Below are 21069 nucleotides of genomic sequence, written 5' to 3' on the forward strand. Positions count from 1 at the left end.
ATAAAACAGCAACTTTCACATTGCTAAAAATTCAAAATATTGGATGTCTAAATTTTGTCCCATACTGCTCATAATCCGGTTTAACACAGATCTTTTCATGCAGTAACAGTATTGGTCTAACAAACTAAAACACAGAAATAACCACAATGTGTGCAGCTGAGAGCCGTTTGAAATAAACTATTCATCAATGCTTTCTTATCACCTGGTGGTCTTGTCTGCCCAGCTGCAGCTGGACTTCCTGACAGCTAGGTGAAGGTAGAGGATCTGTCAGGACCACCACGGTGTGTACAGGTGGCAGTGGTCTCTCTGGATGACCTGCCCGTCTTACATAAGCTCTTTTCTGCCCTGTATTGTTCTTCTCCTGCAGAGATCTGAGCCACTCTGGTTACAACACCACTGATGCTGTGGATTTACAGAAATGTCTTCTGATAGTGGCACAGTGCCATCTGGTGGAAGCTGGGGAAACTGAAGAACACGTGTGTACTGCAGCTGTAACCACTGTGATCTGCCTGCATCTCAGCATATATCAGACGCACGCACCAGGTCAGTAAAGGGACAGTCTGTCAACACTGATTAACTCTTCTTCTATAAATAAAGACGAGGGAAAATCTGTTAAAATGATTCGGCCATGACCCTGCATACATTAGTTTTATTCATTTTAGTCACAGCTCAAGGTCTCTTATTACATTTGTTTCTTGTTGTTTCCTAGAAAATATAATTATGCACTCTTGTGATAATGGCATTTAAAACAACTGAGTACCGGCCACCTCCTGACAACACCACACGCTCCTGCTGCTTCTTCATCATGTGTTCCTACATTCAGTTGATTTTTAGGAGATGCTGCTTAATATTTAACAACAAGCTGCTGGCTGCATGAAGCGTTGACAACCATGATAAAATCAAATCAAAACAAAATGAAACTATGGGTGGCAGATAAATACAATGTTTAATGGAAGTCTTCAATGCCAGAATATTTCACATAAATGACTCTTTGGAATTACTTGTTTATGCAAATTTAAACTGGGTATAAATGTTGTGATACTGTGTATTATAATATTAGGAATTCAGAGCTCCTATTTACAGCTGAAATACATAATATATACAATATATTCTACAAGTTTATTGGGTACAATTACTTCCCTTGTCTCACTTTTACAATCAGTCAAATTGGAGAGTTTAAATCCAAATACATCAGATAGTTTTACAAATGTAAATGTTTCAACAAGGCACAATAGAAAAATAAAAAAAATTACTATTGTAAGTCATTTGAAGCATTGCCAGTATAATTATCAATCAAGTGTATCAAATCCCTTTAGGCCTACAACGATGACAAATGAGAATTAAAATGTAGACAAAATGTATTTATTTCTAAATAAAACATTTTGTGAGCAGCAAGGAGCCACTGGAGAGTAGCCAAAGGGCCACATGAGGCTCTGGAGCCGCAGGTTGCCTTTCCCTGGTCTAGGTCCATGATGAACTATGACTTAGGCTGAATCGGTTTGCAGAATGTTGCTATGTTGTACAAATGTTGTATTCTGTTGGCGTGCTGTGTTGTTTTTGTGGACTTGCATTTTCTAGTCCAGTTGCATGTTCCGACCATTTTCCTTTTTCACTCATGTATCTTTTTCTTTACTGCAGTTTGCAGAGTTTATTTATATTCATATGGTCGTATTCTGATCTTTGTTTGGCACTCATTTTATGCATTTAAAATGGTCCTTCATATTTCAAAACTTGACCGATTGCACAAATGCCCTGACATGTGACAGTGTGTGGGAATCTATATAAATTCAGCACATCACACCATGCCCTCGATGGTGTCCAGCTTCGGGGTATGCTCAGCCTCAGTGTGCTGCGTTTCCTGCTGCCTGCAGACCTGCTGGTAGTCTTTCAGCACCTTCACCACCTCATCGTGTCCGAACTGCATGGCGTCATCGACCGGGAGGTTCCCCCACCTGCACAGCAATGAGTGAAAAAGGTAAAGAGAGGAAGCAGCAGATGAATTATAGAGGAGGATATTCAGAGGTGCAAATTTAAGCATTTAATTATTTATTACAGTATGTGGTAAAAACAATTTATGCTCAAAGATTCAACCTTAAGATGTATTAATTTATTCACACTTTGGGGTTCATCTGATATGAAAGGAAAGTTCTGCCAGTGTGGTATAGAGATCTATACCTGGGTCAATTTCCACATTTTTTTTACATGTATAAGGCTGTCCATTTAGATTGCGCTCTTACTAGGGAAGTGATTTTTGTCTGTTCTTACATGTGTGAAAAATTCAAATTAAAATGTACATAAACAACAGAAAAAACCCTCAGAAGGACTTGATCAGGGTGATCCCAAGTGTACACATGAATCCATTAAATATTAAAATGATAGGGAACAGAGAAAGACAAAAGATGAGATACACACACTAGCAGGCATCGATTTATACACAAAAATTATAATTAAAATATAAAAATGAATTAAAATCACACATTAAGATGCACACCATGTAGTTTGCCAACTGCCACATGATGATTGTCACAATATCCACATTTATGGTAAACTACACAAGGATGAAAAACACTGGTAATGTCCTTTAAGTTACTTTAAATACTTTAAATACTCTATGTGGTTGTGGTTATGTTTACATGTCACTGAGACATATTGGTCCATTTTAAGTTCATAATTTAAAAAAATTAGGGCGTCATATCTAAAGAAATTATTAGTTCACAAACACTCACACAATTTTGTCGACTTATTTAGTTGTTTATTTAATCAAAAGATCTGTAAAGCTTAGTTTCTCCACAAATAATTGTGCGAAAACACCACTTTAAGTCTTGTGTTTACCAGAAACGTGCTCATAAATTGAATTTATATAAGATTTTACTTCCATTCAGACATGTTTTAATTAGTCCCATTAAGATTAGAAATCACATCCCAGAGACAGATAAGAAAGAATGAGAATAATAATTATTAAATTAATTAATAATTAATAAACCAACCGACTAGAAGTCAAAATATGTGATCATTGTCAAAGCTTAAACATATTAGCGAGCAGTGAATGAATTCAAAGCTAAAGGGTAAAACAGGTGCTGTTCTCACCTGTCTTTTACAAATGGATCAACTTTGCATGTGTCAGTCAGGAACTTCACCACATCTATGTGACCTGAGAAAAGACAACAGTTTTTTATTTCCCCATCTGCAGGAGCTGCATACCCTTTAGAATCACAATGCTCCAAACTAACAGCATATTCACGATTCACCAGTTTGTCTAATAGCATGACAAATTGTGGGTGGAGAAAACAAAGCTGCTAACAATACAAACTACGTCGGGTAAAATAAAATGCATGACTATTCCCTCCAGTCGCAATCCAACTCGGAATCAGATTTAGGAGTGCAAAGCTCTGCCTTTTTCATTTGGAAGAAAACCATTATTACTCCCATTTTTATCTTGTAAACAAATTACTTGCTTACAAGGCTGTTTTTGAAAAATGTCACCGTTGAACACACTGCAGCGGAGCATTAAATCTGTGCTGTGAATAAACTTAGAGCACAACAGAGGATAAATAATGGACCATATGGTGCTCTGGAAGGGTTTGGGAGCTCATTCATTAGTGGTTTTCTATAATCTGAGCCAAAGGTACCATGGCTCTATAGTTAATCAAATGAAGTGGAAATTAACTTAGCACTAATTACAGCAGTGAACAGATAAGGCAAGTAAAATACAATTATCTTGTCAGCTAAGTTTTATTGAAGTTTGTGCGGTGTGTGATAAAAGTGCTGCAACCAATCCTTATTCAAAATTAAGTAATTTAAAGCTGAAATCTGTATCCATCTACATACTGTTGTCTTAGAACCAAAGTGAGCGGGGCATGTAGTGACAGAGTTGTTATATTGTCTCACCTCATGATTGTTGTTATCCACCAGTCCCATCCTGTCGCGGTGGATGGAACCAGGACAGGATTTGACTGGAGTGACCTAACAACCATCAAAATATCTCAACAACAACTAAAGATGTGTGTCATCATACTGTTTTTTTTTTAACGTATCCTGTGGATCAAGTTGTTGCCACAGTCTTCCTTGTCCTTTGTAAAATTAAAAAAGTATGCATATTTTTTTCTTATGTCTATATGCTTAGCTATTCAGCTATTTTTCTATTTATAAAGAAAGAAGAAAAATTGCCATTTTGCTAGAAAAATAGCTAAATATACACAATTAGGATAATATAAAAACTTAAAAAATATACACACTTTATGCAGTCATGGTGACTACCTCCACTTCTTCATTACAGCCTGTGGGTACACACACACACACACACACACACACACACACACACACACACACACATACAAAGACTAGAGCAAAACCGAATTTCCCTCTGGGAATCAATAAAGTATTATGAAGCCTAAAGTTTGGTATTTCTGCCATCTCCATCTTTGTTTTGTGGAGCCAGGAGTGACCACATGTTGAAGAGAGGATGTATCTGACTGATAACCCAAGGAGACTATGGCTACGTTTACACGAGGACGGTCTGAACAGAAGACGCAAAAGTGGCGTCGCGTCTTCACTTTTTATTCCTCGTTTAGACAAGTTTTTTCGGGAGGAAATCTGCGTGCATACGGTGACACAAAAGTGTGATTGTATGCATGCCAGGCGGCATCACTTAAAGTGATAAGAGCATCTTTGGGCATGCAGAAGTTTTCACGCCACGCATTTTCATCAGCTACTCCTTCCACAAATCGCTTCAAATCGCATTTGGACAGATGCGTCTCAGTCTGAACCGCTCCAAACACTCAGATCGGTTCTGACTGTCCATGACGTCACTCTACGCCGCACGCGTATTGCGGGCAGTGTGGAGATGAGGTGTCCTACGGCAGCCGCGCCCGACTCATGGGGGCCCGACGGGGGCATCCATCTGCCCGGTTTCTCCCCTGGTGCGTCTGAGATGTTCTGCACCTCTACTGGACAGTGATAAGGCCAATATACTGAGGTGACCTGCCTCCCTCATGTTTGTTGTTGTTGTTCTTGTCGCCATCGCAATTATATGATGTCAGACGCCGTTACGACGTCAGACGCTCTGACACCGTTACTATAGCAACCTGTCAGATCAGTCGATAATGTGGCCCAGTCTGAACAGAGCCATGTCCGATTTGGACACTTGCTAAAAACAGTGTGGACAGTCAGCCCTAAAATTCAGATTTGAGTAGGAATCTGATTTGAATCAGATTCGCCTGCAGTCTGAACGCGGCCTATGGGTGCCCACCGACACTGGTAATCTGACTGAACCTGGGTCCTGGCTACGCTGTGTGAAGTTCCTGCAGTGAATCAGAATAATGAAACACTTAGGTTAAGGCCCTGAACACCCACAGGCTGCTCAGCTTAAACTAGGAGGAGCTCTGCTGAAAAAATAATGAATAAATTAATGAAGCAGTAAGAATCATAAAGATGTAACAGATGCAACTACATGAAAATGAGGGTCAGACAGATGTACACGCCCACATAGTGCTGAGAAGAGGCACTAATTACGCAAGTGAAAACACCTGTGTGTGTTTATCGTAGGCGCATACATTACAGCAGTGGTCACCATCCCTGTTCCTGGAGAGCTGCTTCTGCTCATTATCACAGTCATTAGAATCAGGTGTGATAGAGTAGGAAAATACCTAAAACATGCGGGCAGGAGCTCTTTAGGAGCAGGGCTGTGTAAGTGTTTTATTTAAGTTTCATTCATTTTATTGTTCAAATTATTCTCATTGTTAATTCTTTACACTACACTCTTAACACTATGAGAGCTAAGGATGTGTTATTTTTGCCCAGCGGTCATACCGATTTACTGCCTGATTGCTTTATTGTTTGCCTGTGGAACTGAATCAGTGTTGCTCATTCACTAATTATCAGCACCACAGATAAACAGGTGGTGTGGAGCTCACCCTCTGCAGCAGAGATATGAAGCGCTGTTCGAGAATCATAGTCTTTCAGGTCCATGTCCATGGAAGAGAGAGCAAACCTGAAGGAATGAATAAAAGAATAGTTCACACACACACACACACACACACACACAATAAATAAAGATGTCATTTTTCCACAAAGTAATATAAAAATAAAAAATACAGATACATATTTTAGCCCTGTTCCTTATCAACATGCAAATTCCAGAATATTATTTTAATTCATGTGGGCAAACTTAGAGAAAGCAGATAGAAATAAATACAGAAATTAGCCTTTACACTTGAGAAATCTGCACCAAGCAGCCTTGAAGCAGAGTACAACACTTTCTGCAGATATTTTATAATCTCTTTCCATTGAATTTGTCCCCAATGTATATGTTTTTCAGTACCCATGCCTGGTGTTAGCATTATGAAGGCCATCTGTTATACACGACAAACAATAATCAGGTTTGCTGGTGATGTACCTTCTCAGGGCTGACACGTCTCCACTGTAGGCGGCGAACATCAAATTGAAAACAGACTTGCTCTGCAAATACAGGAAAATGACATAAACACAGAGGCTCAAAACACATTTAACACACCAGCAAGAATGAAACTAACACAGCAACAAACCCTGTCATCTCCATCCTGCCTGCGAGGGTCCTGCTTCTTTACAAAGTGCCGCAAGTTGTCATAGTTATGGAAATTGAAGAGTGAAACCAGCTCCTGAGGGCAAAAAGATACAGTAAAGTTGTTAGATGAAGAAAACAAACGGGGGGTTATTACAGTAGATATGATATTTTTTTGCTTTAAGTCAAACAAAACTATAATGCAAACACAACAAGCTCTTCATCAGAAGAAGACAGTCAAAGATTTAACATGAAATTCAAACATGTAATGTCAACAGCATGTAAAATCTGAAGGAGACACGTCTTTATGTCATCACTTAGGTATAAGCCACAAATTAATAATTATCAGCGCCTTCAACAATTTGTTCTCTGTAAGGCAGCTTTGGTGTTAGAAAAAATATAATGAAATTGATCTTTATTCTCTACCAGGGTGGACATTTGTATTCAGCACACTAAACACAAGAAACATCAACCTAAAATAACAAATAGGCACATAGATAAGGTCATATATGCTTTCAAGACATTTCATTTGAGTGTCTGTGGCTGACATCTCATCTGTCACCTTGTTGAGTTAAGAATATGTATGGCACTTGGGCTGAAGGACTTCTTGAATACACTTTAAGTTGCTAAAATGACTATATAGCCCCATATGGAGCTTAACGGCTCAAACTGGCTGAAGAGAGGATGGGACCCATCTGCCAGAATGTTCTTTACTTTCTGCCTTGTCCTTTTCAGTGAAAAACTTGTGTCAGGGGCTTTTCAACTATTTTCCTTGCCATTGAAACAGTCTTCAGCTTTTAAAGCTGTAGTGAAGGACTTTTAGATAATAAAAAATGTGGTGTCTTAAGTGTATGGCGACTTTCCTGAACTGTCAATTAATGGGTTTTACATTGACTAGCCAGACCTAAAGGGGGGAGGAAGGGGGCAGAGACTACAGTGACTGAGGAGCTGCTAGGAGTATGGCAGAAGCTGTGGTGGACAAACCTAAGGAGCATCCAAGAAAGGTTTCTGGAGTGGATGCTTCAGATAAAAGAGAAACTCAGCATTTTCGGGTTTTAAGCTATCATGTGGAAGATTGTAAAACTCAGAACTTTGGTGCTTGCAGGTGGCAATAGAGGGGCAAATTCAAAACACAGAGGGGCAAATTCACAAAAGGATTGTGAGGCTTTTGCAATTGCTAAACGTGCAAATAAGGCAAAAGCAAACCCCTAAGGGTGCTGCCAAGCATATAGCTCGATGTATCTTGGTGCTCTGGTTCTATTTGCACATATTTAAATAAGGTAATAGGCATACATTAGCTGCAAATCGGCCATTTCTATGCAAATATGCCTCACTGCACAAAATTCTAATTCAAACTCCTGTATTTAGCGCAACATCTTTTGTGAATTGGAGCTGATGCTATCAGCGGCCGCAATCCATTCTTTGTAAATTCGCCACTGACACACTGCAATAAAGGTGTGTCTAAAAACAAGATGAAAACTCTAAATCTGAGGGAAATTATCTTGCTGCATGGACAGATAGTTTCACTTGACAAGACTTCTCAAATTAAGATTATTAAATCGCTTAAAATAAGAAATTAACTCTTAAAACGAGATAAAGACAACACAAGATAAAAGCAGCGATGAACTGGCCCGGGCAGAGTGCACTGCAAATTATTTGTTTCTTACCAAGATAAAAAAAACAACATTTAGAAGTGTTAGATAATTTATCTTGTTTTAAGAGTTAATTCCTTATTTTAAGCGTTCAACATGCTTTTTTCTAGATTTAACAATCTTAATTTAAGATATCTTGTCAAGTGAAATTATCTGTCTATGCAGCAAGATAATTTCCCTCAGATTTAGTGTTTTTATCTTGTTTTTAGACACCCCTTTTTTGCAGTGCAGTAATAACAAAAACACATCCAATTAGAATGATTTGATGCAATAATTGACAATCTGCACATAGTGGCCTTACTGAAGCATCTTCTCTTTTACGAGAAGCAGTCCGGATGCAAAAGCACAAAAGAAAACCTCTAACATCTTGGTCTAACCTGACAGAAGTGTATTCCCCGAACACTGTTTCCAACTCTGTCCAGAGGAGGAGACCAACACATCACTCCCATGACGTTAGGGATCACCAGCAGTATGGCACCTGACACCCCAGACTTGGCCGGCACGCCCACCTGGGAAATAAGAGGTGTGTGATTTGTTTCAGGTTAACAAATTAACAAGCTTTTGTTTCAGAGGTGTGATTTGACTGCACAGACACTTCCTGCTGTTACTCACTTGAAAAGCCATCTGTCCAGAGAAGTCATACATGCCACATGAGTGCATGAGACTCAAAGTGTTTCGCACGGCCTCGGCACTCAGGACACGCTCGCCTGTGATTGGACAGATCCCTCCGTTGGCCAGGGTGGCAGCCATGACGCTGCCTGACTCGCAGGTGACCTCGATGGAGCAAAGCTGCCACCGAAAGAAGACAAGTTCATGGTCAAAACTGTTGAATCTATTTTCATCACTGCTAAATCAATACCAGGCTACACAGGATTATAGATGGAGTGGTTCTTCATGAAAAGCCCCATTCGTGGTGGAACAGTTTACCTGGAAGTAGAAGTCCAGCGCATCGATCATATCTGCTCCCGGAGGAAAACACTGGTGAAGGAAATATGATCATTGTGACTGTTCAGATATATTGTGATTTCTCAAGCAGAAAATCAAGAATATCTCGGTGGGGTCATAAAGCTCCGGCCCTTCAAATAGAGTCAAAAGGTCGTGAATAAGCCCTCGAACATGATGGAGTGGCGATGAACAGAGAGGTGTGGGAGATGAATGGAGAAATAATATCAGTTGGCCTCAAAGATGATTGGTCTGGAAAATTGATGACAGTGGCGAAAATGGATGGAGGGTCAATTTTTGTAAAAGAAAATAAATAAATGAAAAATCAATTGAAAAAATAAACTAGAGTAGCTAGAGATAATTGTAGGAACATTGGACTTGATGCCTCAAAACCTTTTTAAAACAAAAGTAGACAAAACTAAAAATAATAAAACAAATAGTGGTCAAGCATGCTTTTCTTACAAACTGTGTGAGCGAATTATAGTTAGAAAATATGTTTTCATATCTAAGGTTTTTAAAATATTACCCAATCTTTTTTCTATTGTAAAGACCCTTTGTACACGTTCGCCCATAAAGTTGAAATACATTTTTTGTTTTACCTCTTTCCATGAAATGATAGTGACATATGGTTTATTATTGACAGATAGTGTATATTTTCTTAAAACTTTATTAATCAATCTCTTCCAAACATATCACAATGAAAATGAAACAACAATTAACTGAGGATTGTGTCTGAAAACAAAATTATTCCAACTTTATGGGTGGCTCTGTATGTAGAGTTGAAACAAACAATTAATCTATTAGTCAGAGAAAAACAAAACATTTTCTGGTTTTAGCTTATTCTAGTGGAATGATTTGCTTGATTTTTCTTATAAATAAAAAATAAATATCAATATAGACACTTTTATATAGACAATTTTTCACAATTTCTGATGTTCCACAACCTATTGATACATTGATAAATCAGTCAAATAATTGACAGATTAAATTAATTTCAAAGAAACATGCCTCATATATGAATTAAAAACACTCAGTTGGACACTGTGTTTGTATGTAAACATTTAGCTTCTGTCAGCATTTTTTAACTGACCTTCTTCTCTTTCATGTAGTATCCGATGGCAAAATTTCTGTCGCCTGTTTCTTTTTCCGACTGGAACCTGAGACAGAGAGGCAGAAGGGGTCAATACTGGACCATCAATAATGCAACAGAGCAGCGGACAGGCAATTTGCCCACACATTGTCTTGCTACGTAGGTGTAAAAAAACGAAGATATATTAACTTAAAACAACTCACATGGGGGGAGCAAAGAAGCTAACCATGCACATATTTTTTGGATGTGCCCCAGGCTGCACTCCTTTTGGGATGATGTCGGTGGCATAATTAAAGATATATTGGGGTATGAAATACCAAATGAAAGTAAAATTATGTACCTTGGAAATGTGACTGAAAGTGTAACTGGTAATGATAGTTATAAAGTCAAGATACTGCTGATTGCGACCAAGAAGACAATAACAAGGAACTGGTCCAAGACTGAATCTCCTACCATAGAACAATGGCTAGGGATTGTAAGAGAAATATAATGTATGGAAAAAATGACCTACCAACTTCGACTGAAGGAAGATGTTTCTATTTCAAAGTGGAAAAAATGGGTGTTGTATGACATAACGAAAGACATGTGAACTGTAAACTGTATGAATCTGATTTTGTAGAATATGGATACCCGCAGCCATGAATGTTGATACTGTTTTATTAATGTTAAGTGTTTTTTCTTTTGTTGTGTATGTCTCTTGTGTACATGGAAAAAAAACCTAATAAACATTACAATTAAAAAAAAAAAAAACAACTCACATGGCATTGCTGAATCCCACATACTCTTGGCCTGCCATCTTTTTCACAAACTCCATAACCTAGGTGAACAAAAACATTTACTGCACCATTTCTGAGCATCAACAGTAAGTTCCAGACGTATTCATGGGGTTAACAGAGAAGAGGCCCTCTACTTACATAGTCGAACTTCTCCGCCTTATTTGCACGAGGCTGAAAACAAAGCAAGTGTCACTGATATGATAATTTAGTGCCTTATTATCAACCGGTACAGTACAAAAGGAAAGATAGGCGTTGATCATAAACCTCACAGCTCAGCTAGAGGTCAGAGTATTTCACAAAACAGGACGACAAACAACTGTGAAAACATGAAACTGTGTATTTTTAATTCTTCTGATGAGAATTTGTAAGACTCATTATGAATATGTGAAAGAAAAACAGTCATAAAAGTCAATAAGTTGACATTTTAAAAAAATAATGTCATGCATTAGGATGTTGTGAAAGAAATATTAATAACTTGTTACTTTCCCCCGAAGCTTTGTCATAAAGATCATCAGCACATCACTCAACAACCTGCAGGCTCTAAACCAGATGGGACTTATTTATCATTTTTAATAAGGCACTCATTTCCAATAAATCAAAAACAAGATGAACATTTTACAGAATCAGTTTGAATACTAATCTTGTTAAAAATACAGATGCAACAGTCTGCAAAATAATTCCTTATTTTTTTCTGACTTTGATGTGTGCAATAAAATAACCTTTAATGATATTGATGATAGTTTGGTGCATTTCCATTAAATAATAAATAAAACATATAAACAGTACCAAAATCTAAAGCTTGTGTGACTCCAAAGTGCACGTAAACAGTTTGTAAAATCTTCTGTCACTGACCCATGTCAATCTGTTTACCTTGATAAGAGAGCTGATCACTATGGCTCCAGCATTCACCATGGGGTTGTGAGGTTTATCTGGGAGAAAGGACAAGATGTTAAAAATGTTAATGATGATGAAGAAAATACCGTATCATGATTAAGTTTAATATTTAGTGAGAGTCAAGAGGTGCTGCAACTCAGCTGTGATCTTGTGCAAAAATGAGTAAAAAAAAAGAATTCACTTTTGATATGGGCTTTCTAGGCTCTAGATTCACAGTTATTTTCATTGTTGATTGTGAATCTGACGTCTATTTTTTATGATAAATATATTTTTTGTAGTTTATAAAATAGTGGGGGAAAAAAGTGTGGTTAGATGATATGCTTATCCTTTTCCTTCACCCTTAATACATTAATAAAAAGGTAAATAAATTGTCTGTTTAGGTTATAAAATGTTTTTAGAATAGTGAAAAACACACAAAAAATTGAAAAAAGTGTGGTTGTATGAGATACTTATCCTTTTCCTTCAGCCTTACTCAATTTATTAATTAAAAAAGTAAATACATTGTTTGTTTTGTTTTTAAAATAGTGAAAAAAAACACAAAAACATTGAAAAAAAGTGTGATTGTATGAGATACTTTTCCTTCAGCCTTAATAAATAAATACATAAATTGTTTGTTTAGTTTATAAAATGTTTTTTTAAAAAGTGAGTAAAAATAGTAACCACTATGTCACAGAACAATTGTAAATTGAAGTGGGTTGCATTAGATATTTATCCTTTTCCTTCCTCCTTTTATATTTCCTTAACCAGTGTTTTCCTCCTCCCTCTAAATGTAGCATACACTCGAACTGATAGTATTTTTTTAAAGTGGCTACAATATGTTTTGCTGCTGCCCCCGTCCAAAGCAGTACGTTGCTTCATTTCTGTGCCAGTGAAAGTTTGTATCCCCACACTGGAGGATGTTTGCTTTTCCAGACCAACGGTGACGTGTTACTCACCTTCATCATCAAGCGAGAGCATGTTGAACTTGAGACCACTGGGCTCCATGCCGACATAACGGTGAACCTTCTCTGTTCCCGCCTCATGAAGGGCGATGGCGTACTGCAGAGGCTTCACACAGGACTGCAGGCAGAACGGCTGCTTGGTGTCGCCGACTGAGTGCCTGGAGGAAAACCACATAACGTTTCCAAAACGGACTCACTTTGACAATCACAGCTGGAAAAGTACTGTGATGCTTTTGGCAGTGTTGCTCAGACCAACTACAGTCATAAGAGTTGGCTCAGTACATTTACTCAAGTATTATACTTAAGTATAATTAAGACAGGGTTTGTACACTTTAGCGGTGTTTAAATTCAAGCATTTTTCAAGGACTTTAAAGGTCCATTCTCAAGCTTTTCCAGTATCTTACACCTGTTGTAAATTGCATGTTTTAGATGAGTACTTACATACTAAAAGGGGGAGATTTCACTTAACCATACCAACAGCGATGGTATTACACACGGTCTTCATTTCAGATAGGCTACTCATTAGTTTCTACATTGAACATGTGATTATATATAGTCTATAGATGGATATAGTCAGATTGCAAGAGAAATACAGTAAGAATTTCAAGCATTTACAAGCACTTTATCCAAAATCCAAGCACTTTTTAAACCTTGAAAATACAACATTTAAATTCAAGCATTTTCAAGGATTTCAAGCACCCGTACGAACCCTGTTAAGAGGTACTTTACTTGAATATTTCCATTTATGTAAATTTATCCTTAAACTCCACTATATTTTATAGGTAAATGTTTTTACTCCACTACATTGAGCTGCCAGCTTTAATTACTAATTCATTTTCTGGTCAAGATTTAACATGAAAACATATGATCAATTTAAAATAACTATGCTATTTTTAAAAAATTAAACCATATAACCGTATATAAAGAAGTAAAAATGAACCCTACTTTGACAATATTAAATACTGCTTACATAAATGCATCAATACTAATAATCCAATAATATTATGTAATATAGTGGGGTCATAATGAGTACTTTGTACTTTGTACATTTGGTACATTTGGCATGATCCAGAACGAGGCAGCGCGCCTGGTCTACAACCAGCCAAAAAAGTCACATGTCACACCACTGATCATCCAGCTCCACTTGCTACCTGTTGTAGCCCACATCAAATTAAAATCTCTAACGCTGGCCTACAAAGTTGTCTCCGGTACTGCACCTACCTACTTGAACGCCCAGACTCGGCATATGATCTTCTCACATATAGACTACTGTTTTACAAGCTGGTCCTGGTATGTATGACAGCACTCAAACCCATAGAATCTCTATAAGAAAGCGCTAAAGACTCTGGATAAAAAAACCCTTCTCCTTCCATATCTGCAAGACCCTTAAAAAACGTTTAAGTTTCCATAATTTTAAAACTTTTAGATTTGCCTGTTTTGTATACAAGAGTCTCCATGGTCTTGCTCCACCGCCGCTGAATACATTTCTAAAGAAAAGGACTCTGGGAGGTGTGAGCACCAGGGCCTGTGTTAAAAATCACATCAAAAGTGCAACCACTAACTGGACTTCAGATTACTTGAACATTACTTTTTATTGCATTGTTATATCCTGTCTGGGTCTGGTATGTGTTGTGTTGTGTGTTTGTTGTCTCCTCTTACCTCTGTACTTGCTGTCTTTTATATTTGTATTTGTATTTATTTTTATTTTTTTAGGGACTACAGATGCAAACTAGCAGCTTTGCCACAATCCGGCATGTTTATAAAGATGTTTTTCGATGTTCATTAATGTGCAATGTCCCTATCCCTAATAAAGTATTAAAGTAAAAAATACGCTACCTCACGACCACTGCGCTCTTCCAATGAACGGCGCCTGGCTCTGCCACCCGTTGGTCCAAGGCAATCCAAACTCTTTGCATTTCTTGTTCCCCGTTGGTGGAACACACTACCAGTTCCTACCAGAGCAGGGGCGTCCCTCTCTACCTTTAAAAACCTCCTGAAGACCCAGCTCTTCAGAGAGCACCTTCTCTCCTAGCACCACACGACAATTCAACTCCTTAAAGAATTGGCACTAGCACTTATTGATGCACTAATGGCTCTTATTGCACTATTTCTTTCCTTCCATTGTTTGCCTTTTTTTCCCCTGTAAGTTGCTTTGGATAAAAGCGTCTGCTAAATGACTAAATGTAAATGGTGCAGATACTTTTATACTTTTACTTAGGTTACATTCTGAATGCAGAACTTTACTTGTAGTGGATTGATTGTGAAGTGCGGTTTTAGTACTTTATCAATGATACAAATAAGGAAGAGGGTGGGCTTTTTCATCCAGATTTATCTGTTTCTGACTTTTTTCCAACTTCTTATTATCTGCTTGAGTGATGTTATTCTCAAGATCTAAAAAAAGGTATAATTATTTCTACATCTACACTTTTAGGCTGTGTTTCCAACTTCAGTCTTAATCTTGGAAACAGTTTGTTGACATAAGAATCTCACCATAAGGTCCATTAAGTAGCTGCTCTGGAGCTTTATATCACATAACATGGTCTTCTTCAGCATCAGTCAAATCAAATCAATCCAAATGTTTAAGACAAAAAGGATGAAAAGTCTTTAAAGTGCTCAGAAAAATATGTACATTTACTATTTATTATCGACTGTGAAAACTCAACTTTGGATACAATTGAAAGCTCCACTAAAGCTACTTGTTAGAGCCATTTATATCTGTTTCAAGGTCATTCCCCGATTGGCACAGTAGGTGGCGTATTGGACAACAGCATGTGTAAATGCATAAGTAGAGGAAGAGGCAATTACTCCTCAGATGTGCTGCTTACCGGGAGAAGCTCACAGTTTTTGACCGCTGTTTGACTGCCGGCTAACCTTTAACCTTTGTTTTATGCCAGTTACTGATGTTAGTGTGTGTATAGCAAAAGCTGTAGTGATACATGGTAGTAAATAAATACGTCTTAATACTGAATTTCCCCTCGGGGATGAATAAAGTAATTTTAATCGATTGATTTTGATTTTTTAAGCACAAGTTTGCAGATGTTTGATTGACCACATGGAGCCGCCGCATGACGACGCGTCAACTACGTATCCCAGTACCAGCCCCTCATTGTGGCTTAGGTTTTTGTTTTGTCGAAATCAAGTCACTACACTACTAAATGGACACTGTGTTAAGACTGTTTTTGTCAAGTTTATATCTGTAATTCTTACCTCTGGCCGTCCACTGTACACAAAGACACACCCCACAGTTCTGGACTAAACTTGGCCAGCTGGGGTATGTAATCGGCAACCTAGAGCCGCAAAATATAAGAGAATCACAGTAACAGTTAAATCACACAGTTTCAGAACAAAGTGTCACAACTAAAAGTGCTGCAGCAAGGGAGGCATTGGTAGAAAATAATTTTGTATGGGCAGGAAGTGTGCATATAGTAATACACATCTTAAGTATTCATTTCCTCAGAAATCACATGCATACAAGGCTTGAACAACCCTCCTGATGTTATTCACCCTAAAACTTTACAAGAACCTACTCATGATAAAATCCATTTTACATTTCTTGACAAACAAACAACAAATGTATACCTTCCCATCACTTTGGCTTTGCACTGTGTTGTAGATCTCATTTATTTTTTGTGCAAACACGTCAAACTCTGGGATGATAAACTTCTTTCTGAAGGCCTGAATCAGCAGGACGATGTTTCCACCAACACACCTGAAAGAAAAACGACGTAATGAAGAGACACTCAGGAGCACTTACTCACAATGAAATTCTATGTTTTTATATTCATGTCACAAAGTGCATGGTGTGTGTGTGTGTGTGTGTGTGTGTGTGTGTGTGTGTGTGTGTGTGAGTATATCTGAGTCTGTGTGCATTTGCTGATGTGAGGGCAGCAGCTGCCAGCTATCAGCCTGAGTTAGAGTCCTTCTCTTTGATCAACATGACACTAAATAAAGCTGACATGTCCTGACACACACTAAGTACATAACACTGACTTTCACACCTCCAGGTGTCAATTTAAAGGAATATTTAACCCCATGTAGTACAATTGTTCATTTCTATGCACAAGTCAGCTTTGGCTGAAGTGTTTACTGTTAGCGGGGGTGGGAGCACAACATAAAAGGTGGTTCCCTCCCTGGTCACCAAACCAAAATTTCAACACTGATTTGCATTACATAAATATGTATTTCAATGAAGCACGTCTTAACCTGACAATAACTGAAGGAAAAATGACTCAGGGTGAGCTTAGGCTAAAACAACAATCATATACTATCTACTTGAAAAAATAATGTCTTTACCCCAAATGAAGAGGGGAAAAACAGACAAAAGTTATGTTTTTTTGATTCCTACAACAAACTATATACAGACAAAAAGCTATTGTGAATATTAAGATGAACAATGAAAACTAACAAAAAAATACATCTTAAATGTATTAAAAGGCTGAATGTTGTTTTTTTGGCTATCTAGGTACCAATCAACAGAGACCATTTACTTAAGTAATATTTTCTTTTTACCTTACTTGAGTATTTCCATTTTCTGTAACTTTATATTTCTACTTCACTACATTTTGAGTTAAATATTGTACTTTTTACTCCACTATATTTAGATACTTTTGACTTGAAAATCATAATACATTTAAAGTGATAAGATGTTTTTTTTTAAATTAAACCTCATAACAATATATTAAGTAGTTAAAATGAGCCCTGTCTTGAGGAAATTAAAATGCTGCATACATAAATGCATTAATACAAATAATCTAATAATACATTTAGAATATATAAAACAATCTGAGTGGGTTCATTCTGCATGATAGAGTACTTTTACTTTAGATACTTTAAGTACATTTTGATGCTGATACTTTTTAACTTTTACTTAAGTAATATTTGAATGCAGAAGTTTTACTTGTAGTGTAGTACTGTGCACAGTACTTTTACTTACGTAAGGGGATCTGAATACTTTTTCCATCACTGACAGAGACCACAGTGACAATAAACTTCACAAAAGTATTGTTTAAGTTTCATTACACTATAAATGTAGTCATGGTGTCGTGTCAACCTCCTGCGGTCCTGACCTTATCATTATTCTTACATTTGTCATAAATACTTATATTAAGAAATGTGAAGCATGTGTTGAAAACAAAAGAAAGACAAAGGCAGAGATGGCAACAGAGATTATCTTCAGCAGGTCACGTCCAACAAATGCTTCATTAGAAAGGATTGTTGTCGGAAGGTCAGGCTAAAAATAGTTTGGTCTCATGCCTGCACCGGGTAGTGAATGGAAAACAAAACACCAAGAGACAGTCAGCGATGAGCTACGTGTCCACTTTGAGGGGCATGTTACTGTAGGAGAGCAACACTCCCAGAAACAGGCAAAAACAATTAACTGTTTGTTTCCGTCCGATAACGTGATTAAATTCATGAATCTTGTTGTTCTGTTGCTCATTAAAGATGCTAATCTGTGTCGCTGGGTTTAACTTGTTGATCTTCTACATGAGAAATCATCAGTTGATCTAAAAATATGAATTTCTTACATAATCTGCAGGCTTGTAAAAACATTAATAATGTGTAATGAGTCTGCTTTAAAAGGGACAGTTCAACCCCTAATCAAAACAATCATATTTTTGTCATACCTGTGGTGCTTTTTATCAATATAGATTGTTTTGGTATGAGTTGGAGAGTGTTGAAGATATCACAGATGTCTGCCTTTTCTTTGCTTGTGTTGCTATTTGAAAAATACATTTGAAAAACTCTACAGCAAAGTCTCTTTACAGAAATCATGACATGACTCAAGATAATCCACATTATTGACATTGTTGTGAGGAGTTTCATGTAGGGACTATTTTCTTTCTTCCAAACTATATAGTTCCATTATCTTTAGGAGAAGGCAGACACCTTTAAGGCCGATATCTCCAACACTCAGATCAAAACAATCTAGACTAATAAAAAGAATTACAGGTAAGAGGGGAGATGAGTATTTATCGTTTTGTGCGTGACCTCTGGAGATTAATGAAACACAGGAACATTTGGTTTGATCAAAGAAATCACATAAAGCTTATTTCCAAATTAATTGTGTCAGATTTTTAAGATTTTCACAGTCTCTGTTGTGAGTTGTGTCCTCCCTCTGCATTGGTGAGTGCACTCCAGTTACATGTTTGGGTCTCAGGCTAAACTATTCCTTTAAAGTTAAGTTTTCTGCTCTTCTAGTAAGTTATTTTCTTGTCTCACCTGTGAAAAAGGTCTCTGTCCATCATCACCTCACCAACAGAGTCCTTCACAGCCTGTCGAAGCTTTTCCATGCAGTCCTTCAGACGAGGGTCTGATGGGTGAAGGCCCGTTTTCTTCAGGGCCTGCAAATGACAGTGGGCCAGATGAAAATACAACAGACAGACAGACAGACAGACAGACAGACAGACAGACAGACAGACAGACAGACTCTTGGTTTTTGGTGTTTCTTCTGCTACTTACTGAGTTAAAGTGTGAAATGGGGATTTGCTCTTTTCCCTCTGTGATTGTGTAGAAAAGCATGTCTTCCACTCCAGAGCTGGGGGACTTTGCATGGGCATTCCTGATTAAGTGAAAATTAAAGTCTTAAAAAAAGAGTAAAGCATGTTTGCATGTCATTTGTGTACACATGAGTACAATGACATGGCTGGTATGTACATTTTCTTATAAAATTGCTAATGAAGCTAATAAACTTATTGTCATGCTAAATGATCTGCAAACAAACTGCTGTCACTATAATATGACTTATATCACAAACAAGATCAACTTTAGATGCATTTACAGATTTGTCAGTATGACAGAAAAACTTTTCCCTCTTGATATATTTTATCAAATATTTCTGCAGGTGCTTTAAAAAATATATATTTCTCATTTATGGACTTTTTATCAGGTGCACCTGCAGTTTGCATTCAGGAGATTTTCTCTTTGAAGCTTGCTTTGCTGATTGCCTCATTTATTGCTGGCAAAGGCTGATAACTGATAGCCTTCTTGACCTCATATCACCACCTTTGTAGCAGCAAGCAACTAAGAATGATAAATATTTCAACTTAAAAAAAATGCGTCTTATACATCGTCACCCTGTTAAAATAATCACCTCAACAAATTTTTTCAAGTTTTGCAGGAAACACAAAAAAACTTCACCAAAAGTGTAACATATGACATTTATTGATCATTTCACTCAAAAAGGATGGCTATCGGCATAGTAATAACACTGTAAACTATGTAGGTCAAGAGAAATAAATGACTTAGGCAATTTTTTGAACATGCCTTTGTGACTTAAGCAAGATATGATAACACTTTATTTTGAAGGTGTCTACATAAGAGTCACACAAGCCTGTCAGAAACATGACAAGTATCATGAGCATTAATGTTACTTCAAAGTGTCATTAATGTTCATGACACATCCCATGTCATGTTTATGACACGCTCATGCCACTCTTATGTGGACACCTTAGAGTAAAGTGTTACCAATATTAGTGTCAACAATAAAACACTGATAAACTAAACTGATAACTAAACAATCTCCCTCTAGCTGTTATTTGCTGGGTTCTTATCTGATGCCTATGAATGTGGCAAATTGTCAAAGAAGTGATGATCTTAAAGGGGTAAAGTTACATGATCTGATCAAAAAATGACTTAGGCGATTATTTTAACAGCGTGACGACATATGTATCAAGAGGCCCTGATGAAACTCAGTGTCCCTGTAAGATGATCCACAGCAGCAGGGCACTCAGGTGTTGTTGACACACAGAGACACTTACATGTTGAGATGGAAATGCTCCCAGTGTGGAGGCGGTGGTCGCTGGGAAGTCGGTGTAGATTCGGTGCTCAGACAACATGCTGGCTGGATGATGAAAACCTTCCTGGTCGCATCTGTGTGTTTGACGATCAGTTGGACAGAGCTGGACAGACGCAGAGCTCTTAGACAGTGCATGTCTGGACACAAACTCTCTTTGGCAGCTTGTGTTGACGCTGAAGAACGAGGCAGATAACGCCGGCGTGTCGTTTTTGTTTTGCTGCGGCTCTTGCGAGGTCACTGACTTTAATATGACAGGCTCAAGTTGTGCTGCCTTCAGGTGTCGTCGGGAATTTTGCCTTTTCGACTCCTGAACTTTACGAGTACTGTACTTTAGTGCATTTTTTCAGGTACTTGTACTGGAGTGATTGTAGTGATTGAACTGGCTGATTTATAGACCTAATTCTGCTCCGCTACAATTCAATGGGGAATATTATACATTTT

At 37.6% G+C, this 21069-nt stretch overlaps 1 protein-coding gene across 1 annotated transcript; it reads right to left on the reverse strand.

Annotated features, from left to right (window-relative positions):
• Positions 1-811: 811 nt before the first annotated feature.
• gls2b (glutaminase 2b (liver, mitochondrial)) lies at positions 812-20853 on the reverse strand. The gene is made up of 18 exons (XM_059329961.1): positions 20591-20853; positions 19293-19392; positions 19053-19174; positions 16413-16542; positions 16041-16120; positions 12828-12991; positions 11869-11927; positions 11137-11169; positions 10981-11039; positions 10223-10289; positions 9118-9168; positions 8803-8979; positions 8568-8699; positions 6543-6635; positions 6395-6456; positions 5913-5989; positions 3088-3151; positions 812-1952 (listed from the first exon to the last, which is right to left on the reverse strand). The coding sequence occupies exons 1-18, from the start codon at positions 20761-20763 to the stop codon at positions 1796-1798; spliced, it is 1800 nt and encodes a 599-aa protein (XP_059185944.1). The 5' UTR covers positions 20764-20853; the 3' UTR covers positions 812-1795.
• Positions 20854-21069: the final 216 nt, after the last annotated feature.

This window comes from Centropristis striata, chromosome 3 (genome assembly GCF_030273125.1).
Source record: "Centropristis striata isolate RG_2023a ecotype Rhode Island chromosome 3, C.striata_1.0, whole genome shotgun sequence".
NCBI classification, from domain to species: Eukaryota; Metazoa; Chordata; class Actinopteri; order Perciformes; family Serranidae; genus Centropristis; species Centropristis striata.